The following is a 19,978-nucleotide window of genomic DNA, read 5'->3' on the forward strand; positions in this document are numbered from 1 at the left end:
ACAGCTATCAATCTTCGAATTTAACAATCATAGTCGGAAGAAATCCGGAAGCAACTTGAAGATGACTTCGCCAAAAAGCAGCCTGTCGGTCGAATAACTAATTCCTGACGGCAATGAGCATCAAAGAAGAGAAATGACTATTTTAATTGCAAAATAAAATAACTAAAAATAATTTAAACAAAAAAAAACAAAAATTCAATTAATTTTTCAACTTTTACAAGAACAAATACAAAAGGAGAACAATTTTTCAAGTATTCAAGATAACTTAAATGCTCACAAAATTCGAACAAGCCAAATGAATCACAGCGACATCTCTAAATTTGTTTTAAAAAAACCGAAAAAATGCAAGAAATTAAGAAAAAATTGTAACACATTTTTGCAATTTTTTGTCAAAATTCAATTATAATCTGTAATTAATTTGTAATAGAAAGTGCCCACAAGCATCATACTTACATTCAGGAACAAGTAAAAGCAGAAAAATACACCAAGGGTTCAATAATTGCTAAAATAGCCTTAAAACCGGAGAATTAGTTGAATTACCCTCAAAATATTAATTACCCTGAAAATGGTAAGAAAGTAAGAAAAAAAATTTGGCCTTTTGAGCAGAATTCGAAGAAAAAGTTACTGAAAAAAATACAGAAATCTTGTATTTAATTTTAATCGAAACTGCGCATGTTATTAGTCTTACATTCAGTAAAAAAATATAACAATAAAACACAATAATGGACCAAAAAGACTTAAAATAGTCTTGAAACCGGAAAATTAGTTGAAAACCCTTCAAAAATTAGCGCAAACTCCCATTAATTAATAAACGCCATCAAAATAAATTGATAATATAACTTTGGTCTAAAATAACCATTTAGGCAACAAAGAAAATTCAAAAAAAAACTGCTGGAAAAACTGCGTTTCAAAAGAAGTCATGAACACAAGAAGCACTCTCTCTTTTCTCTGACTTTCCATGTAATCACGAAACAACTTTTCCAAACTTGGTTAACTCCCTGAATTTCCGGTTTTCTTGATCGCTCCCTTATCTAAGAAAACAGAAAACCTTGAAGACTCTTCGATTCCTGAAAACAAAAAAAATTACAACAACAATTTCAGTACTTTCCGTAGCAGTGCTTTGGATTTTCAAATTACAATTAGAATTTTTATGAGAAGTTTTGAGAACTTTTGAAAATTGTCTATTCTTTCTTCTAAAAAATTTCCTTGAAATCCTTTGTACAACTATTCAGTAATCAAACTCAAGCGCCTTTTCTTAAAAGAACTAAAAACTGTTTGTGTTGACCATATTGATCCAATTCATTTTAAAACTCATGTTAGTTATTACAGACATACTGATTGCAAAATGTTGAAATCAATTTGCTGTCCAAGTTTTTTTTTTTCCGAACAATGCCCGATTTTGTATATTTTCCCGTTACGTTCTATTTAACTACCTTCTAAAGTTTACTTGAGAAAATTATCCGTTTGCATGTAGATGGCCGACTGGAAATGTTTTTGAAAACATCATGCAATTTAACCGTATTGGATAGTCCGCTCGCTTTTGTACTTGATTCAGTGAGAACTAACTTTTCCTGAGTGTCACTTGTTTTATCACAATATTGTGTTTACTCATAAAATCTTCCATGGAGGTATATATTTTCGAAATAGAAGGCGAAACGCGGTGGAGGACAAAAATGTGCGCAACTATTTTGTTGTTCAATTCAATTTAAACTTCTCAAACTCTATTTTCTGAAAAGCAGAAGCAGAAAGTGAATCCAGTACCGCTCTTCATTTTTAAGTTTATAACAACGGAGAACACTTAATAATAAGATTCTCTACTGGACACAAACCGCCCCAACTTTTAAGCTAAGTTTTGTTTTAATTGATTTAAACGTACATCGGAATAAAAGATCCACGCCAAATTTGATATATTTGATATCTTCGTACCCAAATGAGACAACCAAGGGGAGTCGCGCTTCCTATGTTACATGGCGTGGAAAGATCGAAGAACGTACAAATGCTTGAGAAACAGGAACTTGTAACGAACGATAGTCTGAACATGAATAGACAAAAAAGTTGAAATAAAAATCGAACTTAGTCTGTGTCCAAACATCATGCAGTTTCAACATTTTAGGAGAGCTGAAAACGCAAGAGGAGTCGGCAACGAATAACTGCAGGGAACACGGACAAGAGCTCACATTCTTTTGCGAAAAGTGCGAGCTCTCAATATGCAGAACTTGTTGGAAAGAGGGTCACGCAGACCTCAATAAACACCAAATCAATTTGTTCGAGCGGATTTTGGAGCCTGAAGAGAAAAATTGTGAGAGAATGAAAGACTACAAAGAACAAATTATTCAATTTGCGAACAAACTTAATAATATTGGTGAACAGTCGGTGAGAGATGTTTGTGACCTGGAAGAGAGACAAATCCAAGTAATGAAATCAAGGAATAATGAAGAGTTGATGAATGGAAGGCAAGTTGTTAGAGAAATGGTTACCACTCAAACTAAAACAGTTATCTCAATCCAGACAGAATTAAATGAAGAATGCGAACGGATCAAAGAAAAATTGACAAATTTGTTCCCATCAAACGGTGATAAAGAAAAAAAAGAGAACACATGCGGGCAAACAGATTCGAGTGAAACGCTGAAGGAGAGAAGTGAACCTGTGACGTCACAGATAATGATAGGAAGGAGGAGGAGGAATCTTAAATCAGTGAGGGCAAAACTCAAGTGTGAAGAGAGCTTTGGTTTTGTCTTTCCAGCAGTTTACAATTGGAGCACATAGCAAGTCATATGTTTACAGAGGTACCCGATTGTAGTTGTAATATTAAATATGAATAGTGAGAAGAACAGTTTGACAGTTGGACGTAGAGTGGATTGGGAAGGAGAGAGGGGAGACGGGAGTGAGTTGAGTTCTATGGCAATGACAAGTGACAACACTCTCTATGCTTGTGTACTCGATAGGAGAAATAGGAGACGGAGAGTGAGTGTGTTGAGACAGGAGGGTGACTGGAGGGAGGAGAGAGAGATAGACACAATTCTCATCCGGGAACAATTCCAGAGAACAGACAATAGGGGTTTTCAATATTATCATAATTGGGCATTGAGAGGATGTGGTGACGAAGTGGCCATTGTGACCAGAATGACTAATGGTACGGATGGAATGAGATGGGATTGTGTTTACATCTACAGAGAAGAGAAATGCACTCGCAGGGTGAGGCTGGATATTGAAAGAGATTTGCTTGCAGAGGATGTGTGCTACACTGGGAGTCATTTGATTGTGCATACAGGAGGGAATAGGGTTGCAGTTGTAGCATTGGAAGCAGGTAATAATATTAGAGGGAAAGAGGAGAAAGAGAATAAGAAGAAGAATAGAGAGACTATTAATGTAGATGAAGAGAAGAGCAATTCTAATCTAGAGAACATGAGGAGAGAGAAGCAGGGAAAGAGAAGTGAAATAAGAGGGAAAATAGAAGAGAGTAGAGCAAGTCACATTAAACATATTACACTACTAGATATAAGTCGTGTATGTGGATTAGTGTGGGTTAAAAGAACGGACAAAGATAATGATGAAGAAGAAATGGAACAAGGAGGGCCAAGGATGGGTAGGACAACTAATTGTGATGGATATGTGTTTGTGGGTGATGTCACATTCAGTGGAATGCGAAAGTGTTCAGTGTATGAGTTGGATCTAGACAGACTGAGGGATGGAGACAGACTAAATAGAAGAAAGGATCTCGAAATGGATTCCGTGGACCCATTGTGCATCATAGACAATTCTAATTTGTTTGCATTCCACTACAACCCATCCGATGAAAAAAATCCAGTCATTTTGACACTTGAGTTCAGCTGAGATTCACTAATTGTGGCATCGCTCTAACCAGCAAATTCTATCATGGATGTTGCGACAAACTAATCCCCAATTTATTCATTCAGAGAAAAATGATAGGAAAAGGTGAAAATATGTTACTGCAAATGATACACTAGTGACTAAAACAATGCTGATTGATATTCATTAACAGTACCTCTTTTCACTATTTTCATAGTAAATCATTAAATTTAACTTTTGCCTCGACTGTTAATTGCGTACGTTCAGAATTCGTGAGGGGTTTTGAATTAAAAATAACTACAAAGTTTTAAAAGCTAAAAACCTACCTCCATCGTATACGCTATACCCCCTCCCCCCACCCATTGTTTTACTCCCCTCATCGTTTGAACACCCCCCCCCCCTAATGCTAGCATTCAAAAGTCCCAGCTCGCTACTACCTAAGCCAAATGTTCGCTTTTCCTTTGAGATCAATTCCCCATGATTTTAAATGTTCTTATTGTTTTCCTAATTAGGTTTCAGTGAGTTTTTTAACAATGGATCGATCATTCACAATGCTAATTTTCTCAATTTCAGCTGCTAACAAATGAAACGAGTTCAAAATGTTGCGGCATGGTTCCTGCTACAAGTATTGGTACGAAACTTGACTTATGCTAACTTGTATGCGAATAAATCCAGAATGGCAAAATATGAAGTTAGGTTTTATAGAACAGAAATGGTTTAAAAATTGAAAAACATGGCTTTGAAATGATTTTATTTTACAATAATCGTGAAATGTAAAATCAACGCTGGGATACTTACCAAGTAATAAAAGTTTTTGGAACTGAGAAAAGAACTTAAAAAGAAAAGATGCTTTTCGGTAAAAATTAAAAAAAAAACAAATCCTTGATTTTGAATTTGTGAGCTATGACACATAATATTTGCACTTTACTTTTGTTAGTGTTCATATTAGTAGTTACACAACCAAAAATTTGAAAAGACAAGAGTTTCGAACTCCTAGGACACGGATTATTTCACATTAGTTGCCCTTGTGTTCGACATAATCATCCTTGCGTGAAAACTGGATCCAAAAGTTTTTTGCAAGATTTACTTAAAAAAACGAAGACCAGTTTTTTGCTAAAAATGCGTTTTCAAATTATTTTTGTGAAAAAAATTGGAAACAAAATTGTTGGATTGGACTTACGTGTGAAGTTCAGCGTTTTGGATAGGAAATGAAACAAAAGTTGTGGACTTCCGCAGTGAGTTTGATTGGTCACGTAAAAGTTGACCTACCTGGTATTGAATGAACACATTTGAAAAAATATTGAGGTCTTCAATACACTTTTTTCCATTCTTTGAAAAATGTTACAAGATTTTTCCGCGACGCATGAGAAGACAAATGATGGAGTCACATGACATGAAAAGTTGGGTTCGTCTGTTGTAATTGTTCAAAATCAATCGCCAGACGGTCTTGCATGTGTAAGTACACTATGTCAGACAATCCGTAAACACTTGCATATCTAACTAGTGATTGAGAGTGATTGGATATTATCACACGGTTGTTATCGCCACCGAGAAGTTATCAAACTCTGAGGCGAAGCCGAGGTGTTATGATAACTTCGAGGGCGATAACAACCGTGTGATAATTTTTTTTAAACAACACCTGCTGCGATCATTTCAAAACTGAACAAAGTTTCATTGGTTTCTCATTTTTATTTTTGTGGACAATAACACTTTCAAAGGTAAGTGATATTTATTTGGATCTGTTATTCGTTTTGCCCTCATGCAACCCATCCCCCCTCCCCTCTCCCACACACATACACATACACACACACACACCCACACTCGCACACACACACACACACACACACACACACACACGCACACACACACACACAAACACAAACACACACACACACACACACACAAAAACAGAGAGAAACACCCACGCACGTTCACGCACGCACACACGTACACACGCACACACACAGACGTACACGCCGCACACACACACACACAAACTTACACACAGACAGAGACACACACGCACACTCACGCACTCACACACGTACACACGCACCCACACACACTTACACACCACAGGATAACACACCAAACACATACATGAGCACATCACACACACCACACTCACACACACACCACACAAACACACCCACTTACACACTTATACGCACACACGCACGCACTCACACACGTACACACGCACCCACACACACACACACTCACACCCACACACACACACACACACACACACACACACACAAACAAACTCACACACACGCACGCGCACACAAACACACACACACAAGCACGCACACGCACTCACCCAAACACACACGCACAAACACACTTACATACCACAGATAACACACCAAACACTCACAAGTACACCACACACACCACACTTACACACACACCACACAAACACACCCACTTACACACTTATACGCACACACGCACGCATACACACACCACAGATAACACACTCACCAGCACACCACGCACACACTCACACACACACCACGCACACCACACACATACACCACACACACACCGCACATACGCCACCAACGCCACACACAACACGCACCACATATACCAAACACGTTTTTTTACACTACAAGTTTATCAAATTGTTTCCATCATTAGACTACGAATTTCTCACACTCTTTTCTCGCCACTGTTTACTTAGCAACAGTGGCGAGACAAGAGTGTGAGAAACTCGTAGTCTAATGCTCGAAGTGTTTTTACAGTGTCTATCGGGCAATAAAATTTGTTACACTGGCAGTTTATTTAACCGCTGTTATCGCAACAGGTGTTGATTAAAATAACTTTGTCAGCCAAAAAAGGTAAATATGACTTTCGGAAAGAGTTGAGAGTTTAATCACGCGTCTCTTGATTATTTTCAAGTGATTTCCCGCGCGCAACGAACGACTAATTAAGATCCGATCAAGAAAAGTTGCTGCTATGCCCCGTATGGCCATTATGACCACGTAAAGCCATAAGCATAGCTTCATTGTTTTCGTTTTTTTCTTATGTCCTTATAAGGAAAAACACTAACGCATCACAGGTACATAATGTGATAAAGATACATGAATATTATCACACTGTTGTTATCGCAACCGAGAAGTTATCAAACTCCGAGGCGAAGCAGAGGTGTTATGATAACTTCGAGGGCCATAACAACCGTGTGATAATTTTTTTAATCAACACCTGCTGCTATCATTTCAAAATTGAACAAAGTTTCATTGGTTGCTCATTATTTTTGTGGACAATTACACTTTCTAAGGTAAGTGATATTTCTTTGCATATATTATTCGTTTTGCCCTCATGCACCCCATCCCCCCTCCCCTCTCCCACACACACACACACACACACACACACACACAAAAACACAAACACTCACAAACAGACACAGAGAGACACCCACGCACGCTCACGCACGCATACACGTACACATGCACCCAAGTACACACATACGCGCACACACACGCACTCACACACACACACGTACACACACACAAACACACACACTTACACACACAGAGAGACCCACGCGCACAATCGCGCACGCGCACACGTACACACGCACACACACATTTACACACCACATATAACACACCACACTCTCACCAGCACACCAAACACAACACACTTACACACAGACCACACAAACACACCCACTTACACACATACACGAACACACGCACGAACACACACACACACACACCACAGATAACACACTCACCATGCACACCACACACACACACCACACACACACCGCACATACGCCACCCACGCCAAACACACAACACGCACCATATACACCACCCACGTTTTTTTAGACTACTAGTTTATCAAACTGTTTCCATCATTAGACTTCGAGTTTCTCACACTCTTTTCTCGCCACTGTTTACTTAGCAACAGTGGCGAGACACGAGTGTGAGAAACTCGTAGTCTAATGCTGAAGTGTTTTTACAGTGTCTATCGGGCATTAAAATTTGTTACACTGGCAGTTTATTTAACCGCTGTTATCGCAACAGGTGTTGATTAAAATAACTTTGTCAGCCAAAAAAGGTAAATATGACTTTCGGAAAGAGTTGAGAGTTTAATCACGCGTCTCTTGATTATTTTCAAGTGATTTCCCGCGCACAACGAACGACTAAGCAAGATCCGATCAAGAAAAGTTGCTGCTATGCCCCGTATGGCCATTTTGACCACGTAAAGCCATAAGCATAGCTTCATTGTTTTCGTTTTTTTCTTATGTCCTTATAAGGAAAAACACTAACGCATCACATGTACATAATGTGACAACGATACATGAATATTATCACACTGTTGTTATCGCAACCGAGAAGTTATCAAACTCCGAGGCGAAGCAGAGGTGTTATGATAACTTCGAGGGCCATAACAACCGTGTGATAATTTTTTTAATCAACACCTGCTGCTATCATTTCAAAATTGAACAAAATTTCATTGGTTTCTCATTATTTTTGTGGACAATTACACTTTCTAAGGTAAGTGATATTTCTTTGCATATATTATTCGTTTTGCCCTCATGCACCCCATCCCCCTTCCCCTCTCCCACACACACACACACACACACACACGCACACACACAACAACACAAGCACTCACAAACAGACACAGAGAGACACCCACGCACGCTCACGCACGCATACACGTACACATGCACCCAAGTACACACATACGCGCATACACACGCACTCACTCACACACACGTACACACACACAAACACACACACTTACACACACAGAGAGACCCACGCGCACAATCGCGCACGCGCACACGTACACACGCACACACACATTTACACACCACATATAACACACCACACTCTCACCAGCACACCAAACACAACACACTTACACACAGACCACACAAACACACCCACTTACACACATACACGAACACACGCACGAACACACACACACACACACCACAGATAACACACTCACCATGCACACCACACACACACACCACACACACACCGCACATACGCCACCCACGCCAAACACACAACACGCACCATATACACCACCCACGTTTTTTTAGACTACTAGTTTATCAAACTGTTTCCATCATTAGACTTCGAGTTTCTCACACTCTTTTCTCGCCACTGTTTACTTAGCAACAGTGGCGAGACACGAGTGTGAGAAACTCGTAGTCTAATGCTGAAGTGTTTTTACAGTGTCTATCGGGCATTAAAATTTGTTACACTGGCAGTTTATTTAACCGCTGTTATCGCAACAGGTGTTGATTAAAATAACTTTGTCAGCCAAAAAAGGTAAATATGACTTTCGGAAAGAGTTGAGAGTTTAATCACGCGTCTCTTGATTATTTTCAAGTGATTTCCCGCGCACAACGAACGACTAAGCAAGATCCGATCAAGAAAAGTTGCTGCTATGCCCCGTATGGCCATTTTGACCACTTAAAGCCATAAGCATAGCTTCATTGTTTTCGTTTTTTTCTTATGTCCTTATAAGGAAAAACACTAACGCATCACATGTACATAATGTGACAACGATACATGAATATTATCACACGGTTGTTATCGCCACCGAGACGTTATCAAACTCCGAGGCGAAGCAGAGGTGTTCTGATAACTTCGAGGGCGATAACAACCGTGTGATAAATTTTCTCATCAACACCTGCTGCGATCATTTCAAAATTGAACAAAGTTTTATTTGTTTCTCATTATTTTTGTGGACAATTACACTTTCTAAGGTAAGTGATATTTTTTTGCATATGTTATTCGTTTTGCCCTCATGCAACCCATCACCCCTCCCCTCTCCCACACAAACACACACACACGCACACACACACACACACACACAAACTCAAACACACACAAACACACACTGGGAGACATCCACGCACGCTCACGCACGCACACACGTACACATGCACCCAAGTACACACGGGCACACACACACAAGCACTCACACACACACACACGTACACACACAAACACACACACACACACAGTTACACACAGAGATACACGCGCACAATCGCGCACGCACACACACAGATATACACAGGCACACACACACACACACACACACACTTACACACACAGAGACACACACACGCACGCTCACGCATTCACACACTTACACACGCACCCAAGTACACACGCACATGCACACACACACACACACACACACACACACACACACACACACACACACACACACACACGCACGCACTCACACACACACACACACAAACTCACACAAACGCACACACACACACAAGCACGCACACACACTCGCCCGAACACACACGCACACTCACACACACACACACACACTTACACACCACAGATAACACACCACACTCTCACCAGCACACCACACACACCACACTTACACACACAGACCACACAAACACACCCACTTACACACATACACGAACACACGCACGAACACACACACACACCACAGATAACACACTCAACAGCACACCACACACACACTCACACACACCACGCACACCACACACACACCACACACACGCACCGCACATACGCCGCCCACGCCACACACACAACACGCACCACATACACCACCCACGTTTTTTTAGACTACTAGTTTATCAAACTGTTTCCATCATTAGACTAAGAGTTTCTCACACTCTTTTCTCGCCACTGTTTACTTAGCAACAGTGGCGAGAAAAGAGTGTGAGAAACTCTTAGTCTAATGCTGAAGTGTTTTTACTGTGTCGATGGGGCATTAAATTTTACTACACTGGCAGTTTATTTAACTGCTGTTATCGCAACAGGTGTTGATTAATTGATTTTATCGGAAAAAAGGTACAGATCTTTTTCAGCTTTTTCAGTTTTGCAATTAAAATCACTGATAGTCTATCGAAATCTGCAGCAGATGAAAATACAGAAAGTGTATTATCCAACATTCTTCACCAATCACAGACTGAGAAGACTGAATTCTTATTTAACACATGCAAACTTTATTCCAGTCAGTCTATTAGGTTGATATACTATTTGCATACCATTAACCCCGGTGCTGTATTGCCACCGTTTTAATTAAAATTTATCTCCAGTGTCTTCCACAGGCGGTTAGCAAGATTGAGTTAGTCAAGTTCACATCGCAAGCAGATGTAAGTAGCCCTAGATCTGTATCCCTAAGGCAGTAAAAGGAGCACAACAAAGGTTTGCTTTAAGTCTTTAATTGAAAATTTCTTATGGTTTTTGGCCCCTCGCTCTTCGCAAATTCACATTCCAGGTAATTTGGTATTAGTTTCTCCATTCTACCTAACACTGAGGAATTTAAACGACTAAATTTTGTTCTTTGTGGTATGTTTTTGGCGTGTTTGATTGTGATGAACAGTGCAGACATCAGGGCTATCAAAGGACGCCTCCAGAGAATTCTCTGATTTTCATTTTATACTTTCATTGATTAACTATCAATTGTCTCTTGTGGGAACACGTATCTAACACTAAAGCAAATTATGTACTGTTTAACAAATGGATTCAGCTCACATTCTGCACCAAAGTTCTTCAAATTCAGAGCCAATTGAGAAATTCATTCTGAGTTTTCTGGATCAAAGAGTATTTGGGTTTTAAAGATTGATCTGATTAAGAGAACTTCAGACTCTTAGTAAAGACTCTTCAAAAATGTTTCGGACTCTAGACTCGAAATAAAGAAAGGTTTTCTGAAGATGTTGTGATTCAGTCCTATTACACACTGATTGTTAGGACCCGGGTGTACTGTCCTCCCTAAAATCCTCCCATTTTGTTGTAAGAGTTGGGGGATTTGTCGGGGGTGGGGGGGGGAGGGTAAATTGATGTAAGAGTGTGGGGGGAGTTTGTTCAGAGGGTGTAAAATGAGGTAAGAGTTGAGCTGCCAAGAGGGGGTTACATGGTGTAAGAGTGAGGGGGTAATTTATTCAGATGCCGTAAATTGAGGTAAGAGTTGAGCTGCCAAGGGCGTTAAATTGAGGTAAGAGTGAGGAGGTAGTTTGTTCATAGGGGGTAAAATGATGTAAGAGTTGGGCTGCAATTGGAGGACTTTTGAGGAATTACACCCCCTGAAAAAAATTGCCATGTAAGAGTGGGCTGCAATAAGTTGCAATAGGAGGACTTTTGAGGACTAACCCCCCTGACCAAAATTGCCATGTAAGAGTGGACTGCTATGGGCGGCAATTGGAGGACTTTTGAGGAATAACCCCCCCCTTGACTGAAATTGCCATGTAAGAGAGGGCTGCAATGGGCTGCAATGGGAGGACTATTTAGGAATATTCATCCTGACTAAAATAGCCATGTAGGAACGGGCTGCAATGGGCTGCATTGGGAGGACTTTTGAGGAATTACACCCCCCTGACTAAAATTGCAATGTAAGAGTGGGCTGCAATGGACTGCAATGGAAGGATTTTTGAGGAATTATCCCCCCTGACTGAAATTGCATTGTAAGAGTGGGCTGCAATATGCTGCAATAGGAGGACTTTTGAGAACTAACACCCCCCGGAATTAAACTGCCATGTAAGAGTGCGGTGCTATTGGCTGCAATGGGAGGATTTTTGAGGAATTACACCCCCTGACTAAAATTGCAATGTAAGAGTGGGCTGCAATAAGCTGTAATAGGAGGACTTTTGAGAACTAACAACCCCCGGAATAAAATTGCCATGTAAGAGTGGGGTGCTATTGGCTTCAATGGGAGGATTTTTGAGGAATTACCCCACCTGACAAAAATTGCTATGTAAAAGTGGGCTGGGGTGGCAATTTGTCTATGGGGGGTGTATTGATGTAAGAGTGAGGGGGTAATTTGTTCAGAGGGGGTAAAATGATGTAAGAGTTGGGCTGCAATTGGAGTACTTTTGAGGAATTACCCCCTGACTAAAATTGCCATGTAAGAGTGGGCTGCAATGGGCTGCGATGGGAGGACTTTTGAGGAATTACACCCCCTGACAAAAATTGCCATGTAAGGGTGGGCTGCAAAAAGTTGCAGTAGGAGGACTTTTGAGGACTAACTCCCCTGACTAAAATTGCCATGTATGAGTGGGCTTCAATAAGCTGCAATGGTAGGGCTTTTGAAGAATGACCCCCTAACTAAAATTGCCATGTAAAAGTGGGCTGGGGCGGCAAATTGTCTATGGGGGTTAAATTGATGTAAGAGTGAGGGGGAAATTTGTTCAGAGGAGGTAAAATGAGTTAAAAGTTGAGCTGCCAAGAGGAGGTTAAAATGGTGTAAAAGTGAGGGGGTAATTTACTCAGAGGCGGTAAAAAGATGTAAGAGTTTGGCTGCCAAGGGGGTTAAAATGGTGTAAGAGTAAGGGGGTAATTCGTTCAGAGGGGATAAAATGAGGTAAGAGTTGAGCTGCCAAGAGGGGGTTACGTGGTGTAAGATTGAGGCGGTAATTTACTCAAAGCCGGTCAAATGAGGTGAGAGCTGGGCTGCCAAGGGGGGTAAAATGGTGCAAGCGTGAGGGGGTAATTTGTTCAGAGTGGTTAAAATTAGGTAAGAGTTGGATTGCCAAGGGGGGTAAAATGGTGTAAGAGTGAGGGAGAAAACTTTTCAGAGACTACCCCCCTGACAAAAATTGCCATCTAAGACTGGGTCGCGGTGGGCTGCAATGGGAGGACTTTTGAAGAATTACCCCCTGAGTAGAATTGCAATGTAAAACTGGGCTGCAATTGGAGTACTTTTGAGGAATTACCCCCTGACTAAAATTGCCATGTAAGAGTGGGCTGCAATGGGCTGCGATGGGAGGACTTTTGAGGAATTACACCCCCTGACAAAAATTGCCATGTAAGGGTGGGCTGCAAAAAGTTGCAGTAGGAGGACTTTTGAGGACTAACTCCCCTGACTAAAATTGCCATGTATGAGTGGGCTTCAATAAGCTGCAATGGTAGGGCTTTTGAAGAATGACCCCCTAACTAAAATTGCCATGTAAAAGTGGGCTGGGGCGGCAAATTGTCTATGGGGGTTAAATTGATGTAAGAGTGAGGGGGAAATTTGTTCAGAGGAGGTAAAATGAGTTAAAAGTTGAGCTGCCAAGAGGAGGTTAAAATGGTGTAAAAGTGAGGGGGTAATTTACTCAGAGGCGGTAAAAAGATGTAAGAGTTTGGCTGCCAAGGGGGTTAAAATGGTGTAAGAGTAAGGGGGTAATTCGTTCAGAGGGGATAAAATGAGGTAAGAGTTGAGCTGCCAAGAGGGGGTTACGTGGTGTAAGATTGAGGCGGTAATTTACTCAAAGCCGGTCAAATGAGGTGAGAGCTGGGCTGCCAAGGGGGGTAAAATGGTGCAAGCGTGAGGGGGTAATTTGTTCAGAGTGGTTAAAATTAGGTAAGAGTTGGATTGCCAAGGGGGGTAAAATGGTGTAAGAGTGAGGGAGAAAACTTTTCAGAGACTACCCCCCTGACAAAAATTGCCATCTAAGACTGGGTCGCGGTGGGCTGCAATGGGAGGACTTTTGAAGAATTACCCCCTGAGTAGAATTGCAATGTAAAACTGGGCTGCAATGGGAGGACTTTTGAGGAATTACCCCCTGACTAAAAGTGCCATGTAAGAGTGGGCTGCAATGGGTTGCAATGGAAGGATTTTTGAGGAATTACCCACCCGACTAAAATTGCCATTTAAGAGCGGGCTGCAATCAGCTGAAATAGGAGCACTTTTGAGTACTTACAACGTGACTAAAATTGTCTTGTAAGAGTGGGCTGCAATGAGCTGCAAGGGGAGGACTATTTAGGAATATCCATCCTGACTAAAATAGCCATGTAGGAGTGGGCTGCAATAAGTTGCAATAGGAGGATTTTTGAGGACTAACCCCCCTGACCAAAATTGCCATGTAAGAGTGGACTGCTATGGGCGGCAATTGGAGGACTTTTGAGGAATTACACCCCCTGACTCAAATTGAAATGTAAGAGTGGGCTGCAATGGACTTCAATGGAAGGGCTTTTGAGGAGTTATCCCCCTTGACTGAAATTGCAATGTAAGAGTGGGCTGCAATGAGAGGACTTTTGAGGAATTACCTCCTGATTTGGGCTGCCAATGAGGGGTAACATAGTAAAAGAGTGAGGCGGCAATTTACTCAGAGGCGGTCAAATCAGGTGAGAGCTGGGCTGCCAAGTTTTTCAGAGGGGTTGAAATGATGTAAGTTTGGGCTGCAAAAATCTAAAATAGGAGGAGGTTTGATGACTAACCCCCCCTGACAAAAATTGCCATCTAAGACTGCGCAGCAGTGGGCTGCAATGGGAGGACTTTTGAGGAATTTGCGCCCTGACTAAAATTGCAAAGTAAAAGTGGGCTGGGGCGGCAATTTGTCTAGGGGGGTATATTGATGTGAGTGTCAGCGGGTAATTTGTTCAGAGGTGGCAAAATGAGGTAAGAGTTGAGCTGCCAAAAGGGGGTTACATGGTGTAAGAGTGAGGGGATAATTTACTCAGAGGCGGTAAAATGAGGTAAGAGTTGGGCTGCCAAGGGGGTTAAAATGGTGTAAGAGTGAGGGGGTAATTTACTCAGAGGCGGTAAAATGAGGTAAGAGTTGGGCTGCCAAGAGGGTTAAAATGGTGTAGGAGTAAGGGGGGTAATTTGTTCAGAGGGGGTAAAATGATGTAAAAGTTGGGCTGCAAACGAGGGTAAAATGGTGTAAAAGTGAGGGAGAAAAATTTTCAGAGACTAACCCCCCTGAAAAAATTGCCATCTAAAAATGGGCCGCGGTGGGCTGCAATGGGAGGACTTTTGAAGAATTACCCCCTGAGTAGAATTGCAATGTAAGACTGGGCTGCAATGGGAGGACTTTTGAGGAATTACCCCCTGACTAAAAGTGCCATGTAAGAGTGGGCTGCAATGGGCTACAATGGAAGGATTTTTGAGGAATTACACACCCGACTAAAATTGCCATTTAAGAGTGGGCTGCAATGAGCTTCAAGGGGAGGAGTTTTGAGAAATCCCCCTTCGAATAAAATTGCCAAGTATGAGTGGGTTGCAAGGGGAGAAATTTTGAGGAGTTACCCCCTGACTAAAATTGCCATGTAAGAGTGGGCTGCAATGAGAGGACTTTTGAGGAATTACCTCCTGATTGAAATTGCCATGTAGGAGTGGGCTGCAAAAACCTGAAATAGGAGGACTTTTGATGACTACCCCGCCCCCCTGACTAAAATTGCCATGCAAGAGTGGGCTGCAATGGACTGCAATGGAAGGATTTTTGAGGAATTATCCCCCCTGACTGAAATTTCCATGTAAGTGTGGGCTAAAATGGGCTGCAATGGAAGGACTTTCGAGGAATCACAACCCCCTGACTAAAATTGCCATGTAAGAGTGGGCTGCAATCAGCTGAAATAGCAGGATTTTTGAGGACTAACCCCCTGTCTAAAATTGCTATGTAAGAGTGGAATGCAATGGGCTGCAAAGGGAGGAGTTTTGGGAAATCCCCCCTCCTTGAATAAAATTGCCATGACGAGTGGGCCCCAATGGGCTGCAATGGAAGGATACTTGAGGAATAACACCCGTGACTAAAATTGCCATGCAAAATTGAGCTGCAATGGGCTGCAATGGGAAGCCTTTTGAGAATTAACCCCCTGATTAAAAATTGCCATTTAAGAGTGGGTTGCAATGGGAGGACAGTTGAGGAATTACACGCGCCCCCGACTAAAATTGCCATATAGGTGTGGCTGCTTTTGGCTGCAATGGGAGGATTTTTTAGGAATTACCACTTGAATAAAATTGCCATTTAGGAGTGGGCTGCAATGGGCTTAAATGGGAGGGCTTTTGGGGAATTAACCCACTGACTAAAGTTGCAATGTAGGAGTGGGCTGGGGCAGCAATTTGTCTATGGGGGTAAAATGATGTAAGAAGAAGTGAAGGGGAAATTTGTTCAGAGGAGGTAAAATGTGGTAGAGTTGAGCCAGCAAGAGGGGGTTACATTATGTAAGAGTGAGGGGGTAATTTATTCAGAGGCGGTAAAACTATGTAAGAATTGGGCTGCAACGGGAGGAATTTTGAGGAATTACCCCCTGAGTAAAATTGCCATGTAAAAGTGGGCCGCAACGGGCTGCAATGGCAGGAGATTTGAGGAATAACCCCCCTGACTAAAATTGCCATGTAAGAGTGGGCTGCAATGGGAGGACATTTGAGGAATTGCCCACCCTTCCCCCCGAATAAAATTGACATGTAAGTGTGGGCTGCTTTTGACTGCAATGGGAGGATTTTTTAGGAATTACCACTTGAATAAGATTGCCATTTAGTAGTGGGCGGCAATGGGCTTAAATGTGAGGGCTTTTGGGGAATTACCCCACCGACTAAAATTTTAATAAAAGAGTGGGCTGGGGCAGCAATTTGTCTATGGGGGTAAATTGATGTAAGAAGGAGGGGGTATTTGTTCAGAAGAGGTAAAATGTGAAAGAGTTGAGCTAGCAAGAGGGGGTCACATTATGTAAGAGTGAGGGGGTAATTTATTCAGAGGCGGTAAAACGATGTAAGAGTTGGGCTGCAACGGGAGGAATTTTGAGAAATTACCCCCTGACTAAAATTGCCATGTAAAAGTGGGACGCAACGGGCTGCAATGGGAAGAGATTTGAGGGATAACCCCCCGACTAAAATTGCCATGTAAGTGTGGGCTCCTTTTGGCTGCAATGGGAGGATTTTTTTAGGAATTACCACTTGAATAAAATTGCCACTTAGGAGTGGGCTGCAATGGGCTTAAATGGGAGGGCTTTTGGGGAATTACCCCACTGACTAAAATTGCAATGTAAGAGTGGGCTGGGGCGGCAATTTGTCCATGGGGGTAAATTGATGTAAGAGTGAGGGGGTAATTTGTTCAGAGGATGTAAAATGTGAGAGAGTTTAGCTGCCAAGGGGAGATTACATGGTGTAAGATTGAGGGGTAATTTACTCAGAGGCGGTCAAATGAGGTGAGAGTTGGGCTGCCAAGGAGGGTAAAATGGTGTAAGAGCGAAGGGGTAATTTGTTCATAGTGGTTGAAATGATGTAAGAGTTGGGTTGAACCAGAATATGTCTGAGGAATTACTCCCTGACATAAATTGCCTTGTAAGAGTGGGCCGCAATGGGAGTAACTTTGAGGAATAACCCCCGTGACTAAAACCGCCATTTAAAAGTGTGCTGCAATGGGCTGCAATGGTATCACTTTTGAGGAATTACCCCAACCCCCCTTGACTAAAATTGCAATTTAAGAGTGGGCTGCAAGGGGCTGCAATGGGAGGACTTTTGAGGAGTTATCCTCTCCCTGACTAAAATTGCCATGTAAGAGTGGACTGCTATGGGCGGCAATTGGAGGACTTTTGAGGAATAACCCCCCCCCCTTGACTAAAATTGCCATGTAAGAGAAGGCTGCAATGGGCTACATTGGGAGGACTTTTACACCAACTGACTAAAATTGCCATGTAAGAGTGGGCTGGGGCGGCGATTTGTCTATGGGGGTAAATTGATGTAAGAGTGAGGGGGTAATTTGTTGAGAGGAGGTAAAATGAGGTAAGAGTTGAGCTGCCAAGAGGGGGTTACGTGGTGTAAGATTGAGGAGGTAATTTACTCAGAGCCGGTCAAATGAGGTTAGAGCTGGGCTGCCAAGGGGGGTAAAACGGTGTAAGAGTAAGGGGATAATTTGTTCAGAGTTGTTAAAATTAGGTAAGAGTTGGATTGCCAAGGGGGGTAAAATGGTGTACAACTGAGGTGGAAATTTGTTCAGAGGGGGTAAAAAGATTTAAGAGTTGGGCTGAATCATAGGAGTTCTGAGGAATTACCCCCCTGACTAAAATTGCCTTGTGCGACTGGGCTCCAATGTGCTGCAATGGGAGGACTTTTGAGGAATTACACCCCCTGAAATAAATTGCCATGTAAGAGTGGGCTGCAATAAATTGAAATAGGAGGACTTTTGAGGACTAACCCCCCTGACCAAAAGTGCCATGTAAGAGTGGACTGCTATGGGCGGCAATTGGAGGACTTTTGAGGAATAACCCCCCCTTGACTGAAATTGTCATGTAAGAGTGGGCTATAATGGGCTGCAATTGGAGGAATTTTGAGGAATTACACCAACTGACTAAAATTGCCATGTAAGGGTGGGCTGGGGCGGTGATTTGTCTATGGGGGTAAATTGATGTAAGAGTGAGGGGCTAATTTGTTCAGAGGAGGTAAAATGAGGTAAGAGTTGAGCTGCCAAGAGGGGGTTACGTGGTGTAAGATTGAGGCGGTAATTTACTCAGAGCCGGTCAAATGAGGTGAGAGCTGGGCTGCCAAGGGGGGTAAAATGGTGCAAGAGTGAGGAGGTAATTTGTTCAGAGTGGTTAAAATTAGGTAAGAGTTGGATTGCCAAGGGGGGTAAAATGGTGTAAGAGTGCGGTGGAAATTTGTCCAGAGGGGGTAAAATGATTTAAGAGTTGGGCTGAATCATAGAAGTTCTGAGGAATTACCCCCTGACTAAAATTGCCTCCTTCGAGTGGGCCCCAATGGGCTGCAATGGGAGCAATTTTGAGGAAAAACCCCCCTGACTAAAATTGCCATGTAAGAGTGGGCTATAATGGGCTGCAATGGGATCAATTTTGAGGAATTACTCCCCCTGACTAAAATTGCCATTTAAGGCTGGGCTCCAAGAGTATGCAATGGGAGGACTTTTGAGGAATTGCACCAACTGACTAAAATCGCCATGTTAAAGTGGGCCGCAACGGGCTGCAATGGCAGGAGATTTGAGGAATAACCCCCCTGACTAAAATCGCCATGTAAGAGTGGGCTATAATGGGCTGCAATGGGAGGACTTTTGAGGAATTACACCAACTGACTAAAATTGCCAAGTAAGAGTGGGCTCCAAGAGTATGCAATGGGAGGACTTTTGAGGAATTACACCAACAGACTAAAATTGCCATGTAAGAGTGGGCTGGGGTGGCGATTTGTCTATGGGGGTAAATTGATGTAAGAGTGAGGGGGTAATTTGTTCAGAGGAGGTAAAATGAGGTAAGAGTTGAGCTGCCAAGAGGGGGTTACGTGGTGTAAGATTGAGGCGGTAATTTACTCAGAGCCGGTCAAATGAGGTGAGAGCTGGGCTGCCAAGGGGGATAAAATGGTGTAAGCGTGAGGAGGTAATTTGTTCAGAGTGGTTAAAATTAGGTAAGAGTTGGATTGCCAAGGGGGGTAAAATGGTGTAAGAGTGAGGTGGAAATTCGTTCAGAGGGGGTAAAAT

General features: G+C 42.2%; 1 protein-coding gene across 1 annotated transcript in view; it reads left to right on the plus strand.

Moving 5' to 3' along the window:
* LOC142344411 (uncharacterized) overlaps positions 1-4,056 on the plus strand; it is a 13,111-nt gene extending 9,055 nt beyond the window's left edge. The window contains exon 2 of the mRNA XM_075396029.1: positions 2,114-4,056. Within this exon, the coding sequence (XP_075252144.1) occupies positions 2,815-3,834 (1,020 nt within the window). The 5' untranslated portion in view covers positions 2,114-2,814 and the 3' untranslated portion in view covers positions 3,835-4,056. The remainder of the gene's footprint in view (positions 1-2,113) is intronic.
* The last annotated feature ends 15,922 nt before the right edge of the window (positions 4,057-19,978 follow it).

The sequence above is a fragment of the Convolutriloba macropyga genome, chromosome 8 (genome assembly GCF_964194025.1).
Source record: "Convolutriloba macropyga chromosome 8, txConMacr16.3, whole genome shotgun sequence".
Lineage (NCBI taxonomy): Eukaryota > Metazoa > Xenacoelomorpha > Acoela > Convolutidae > Convolutriloba > Convolutriloba macropyga.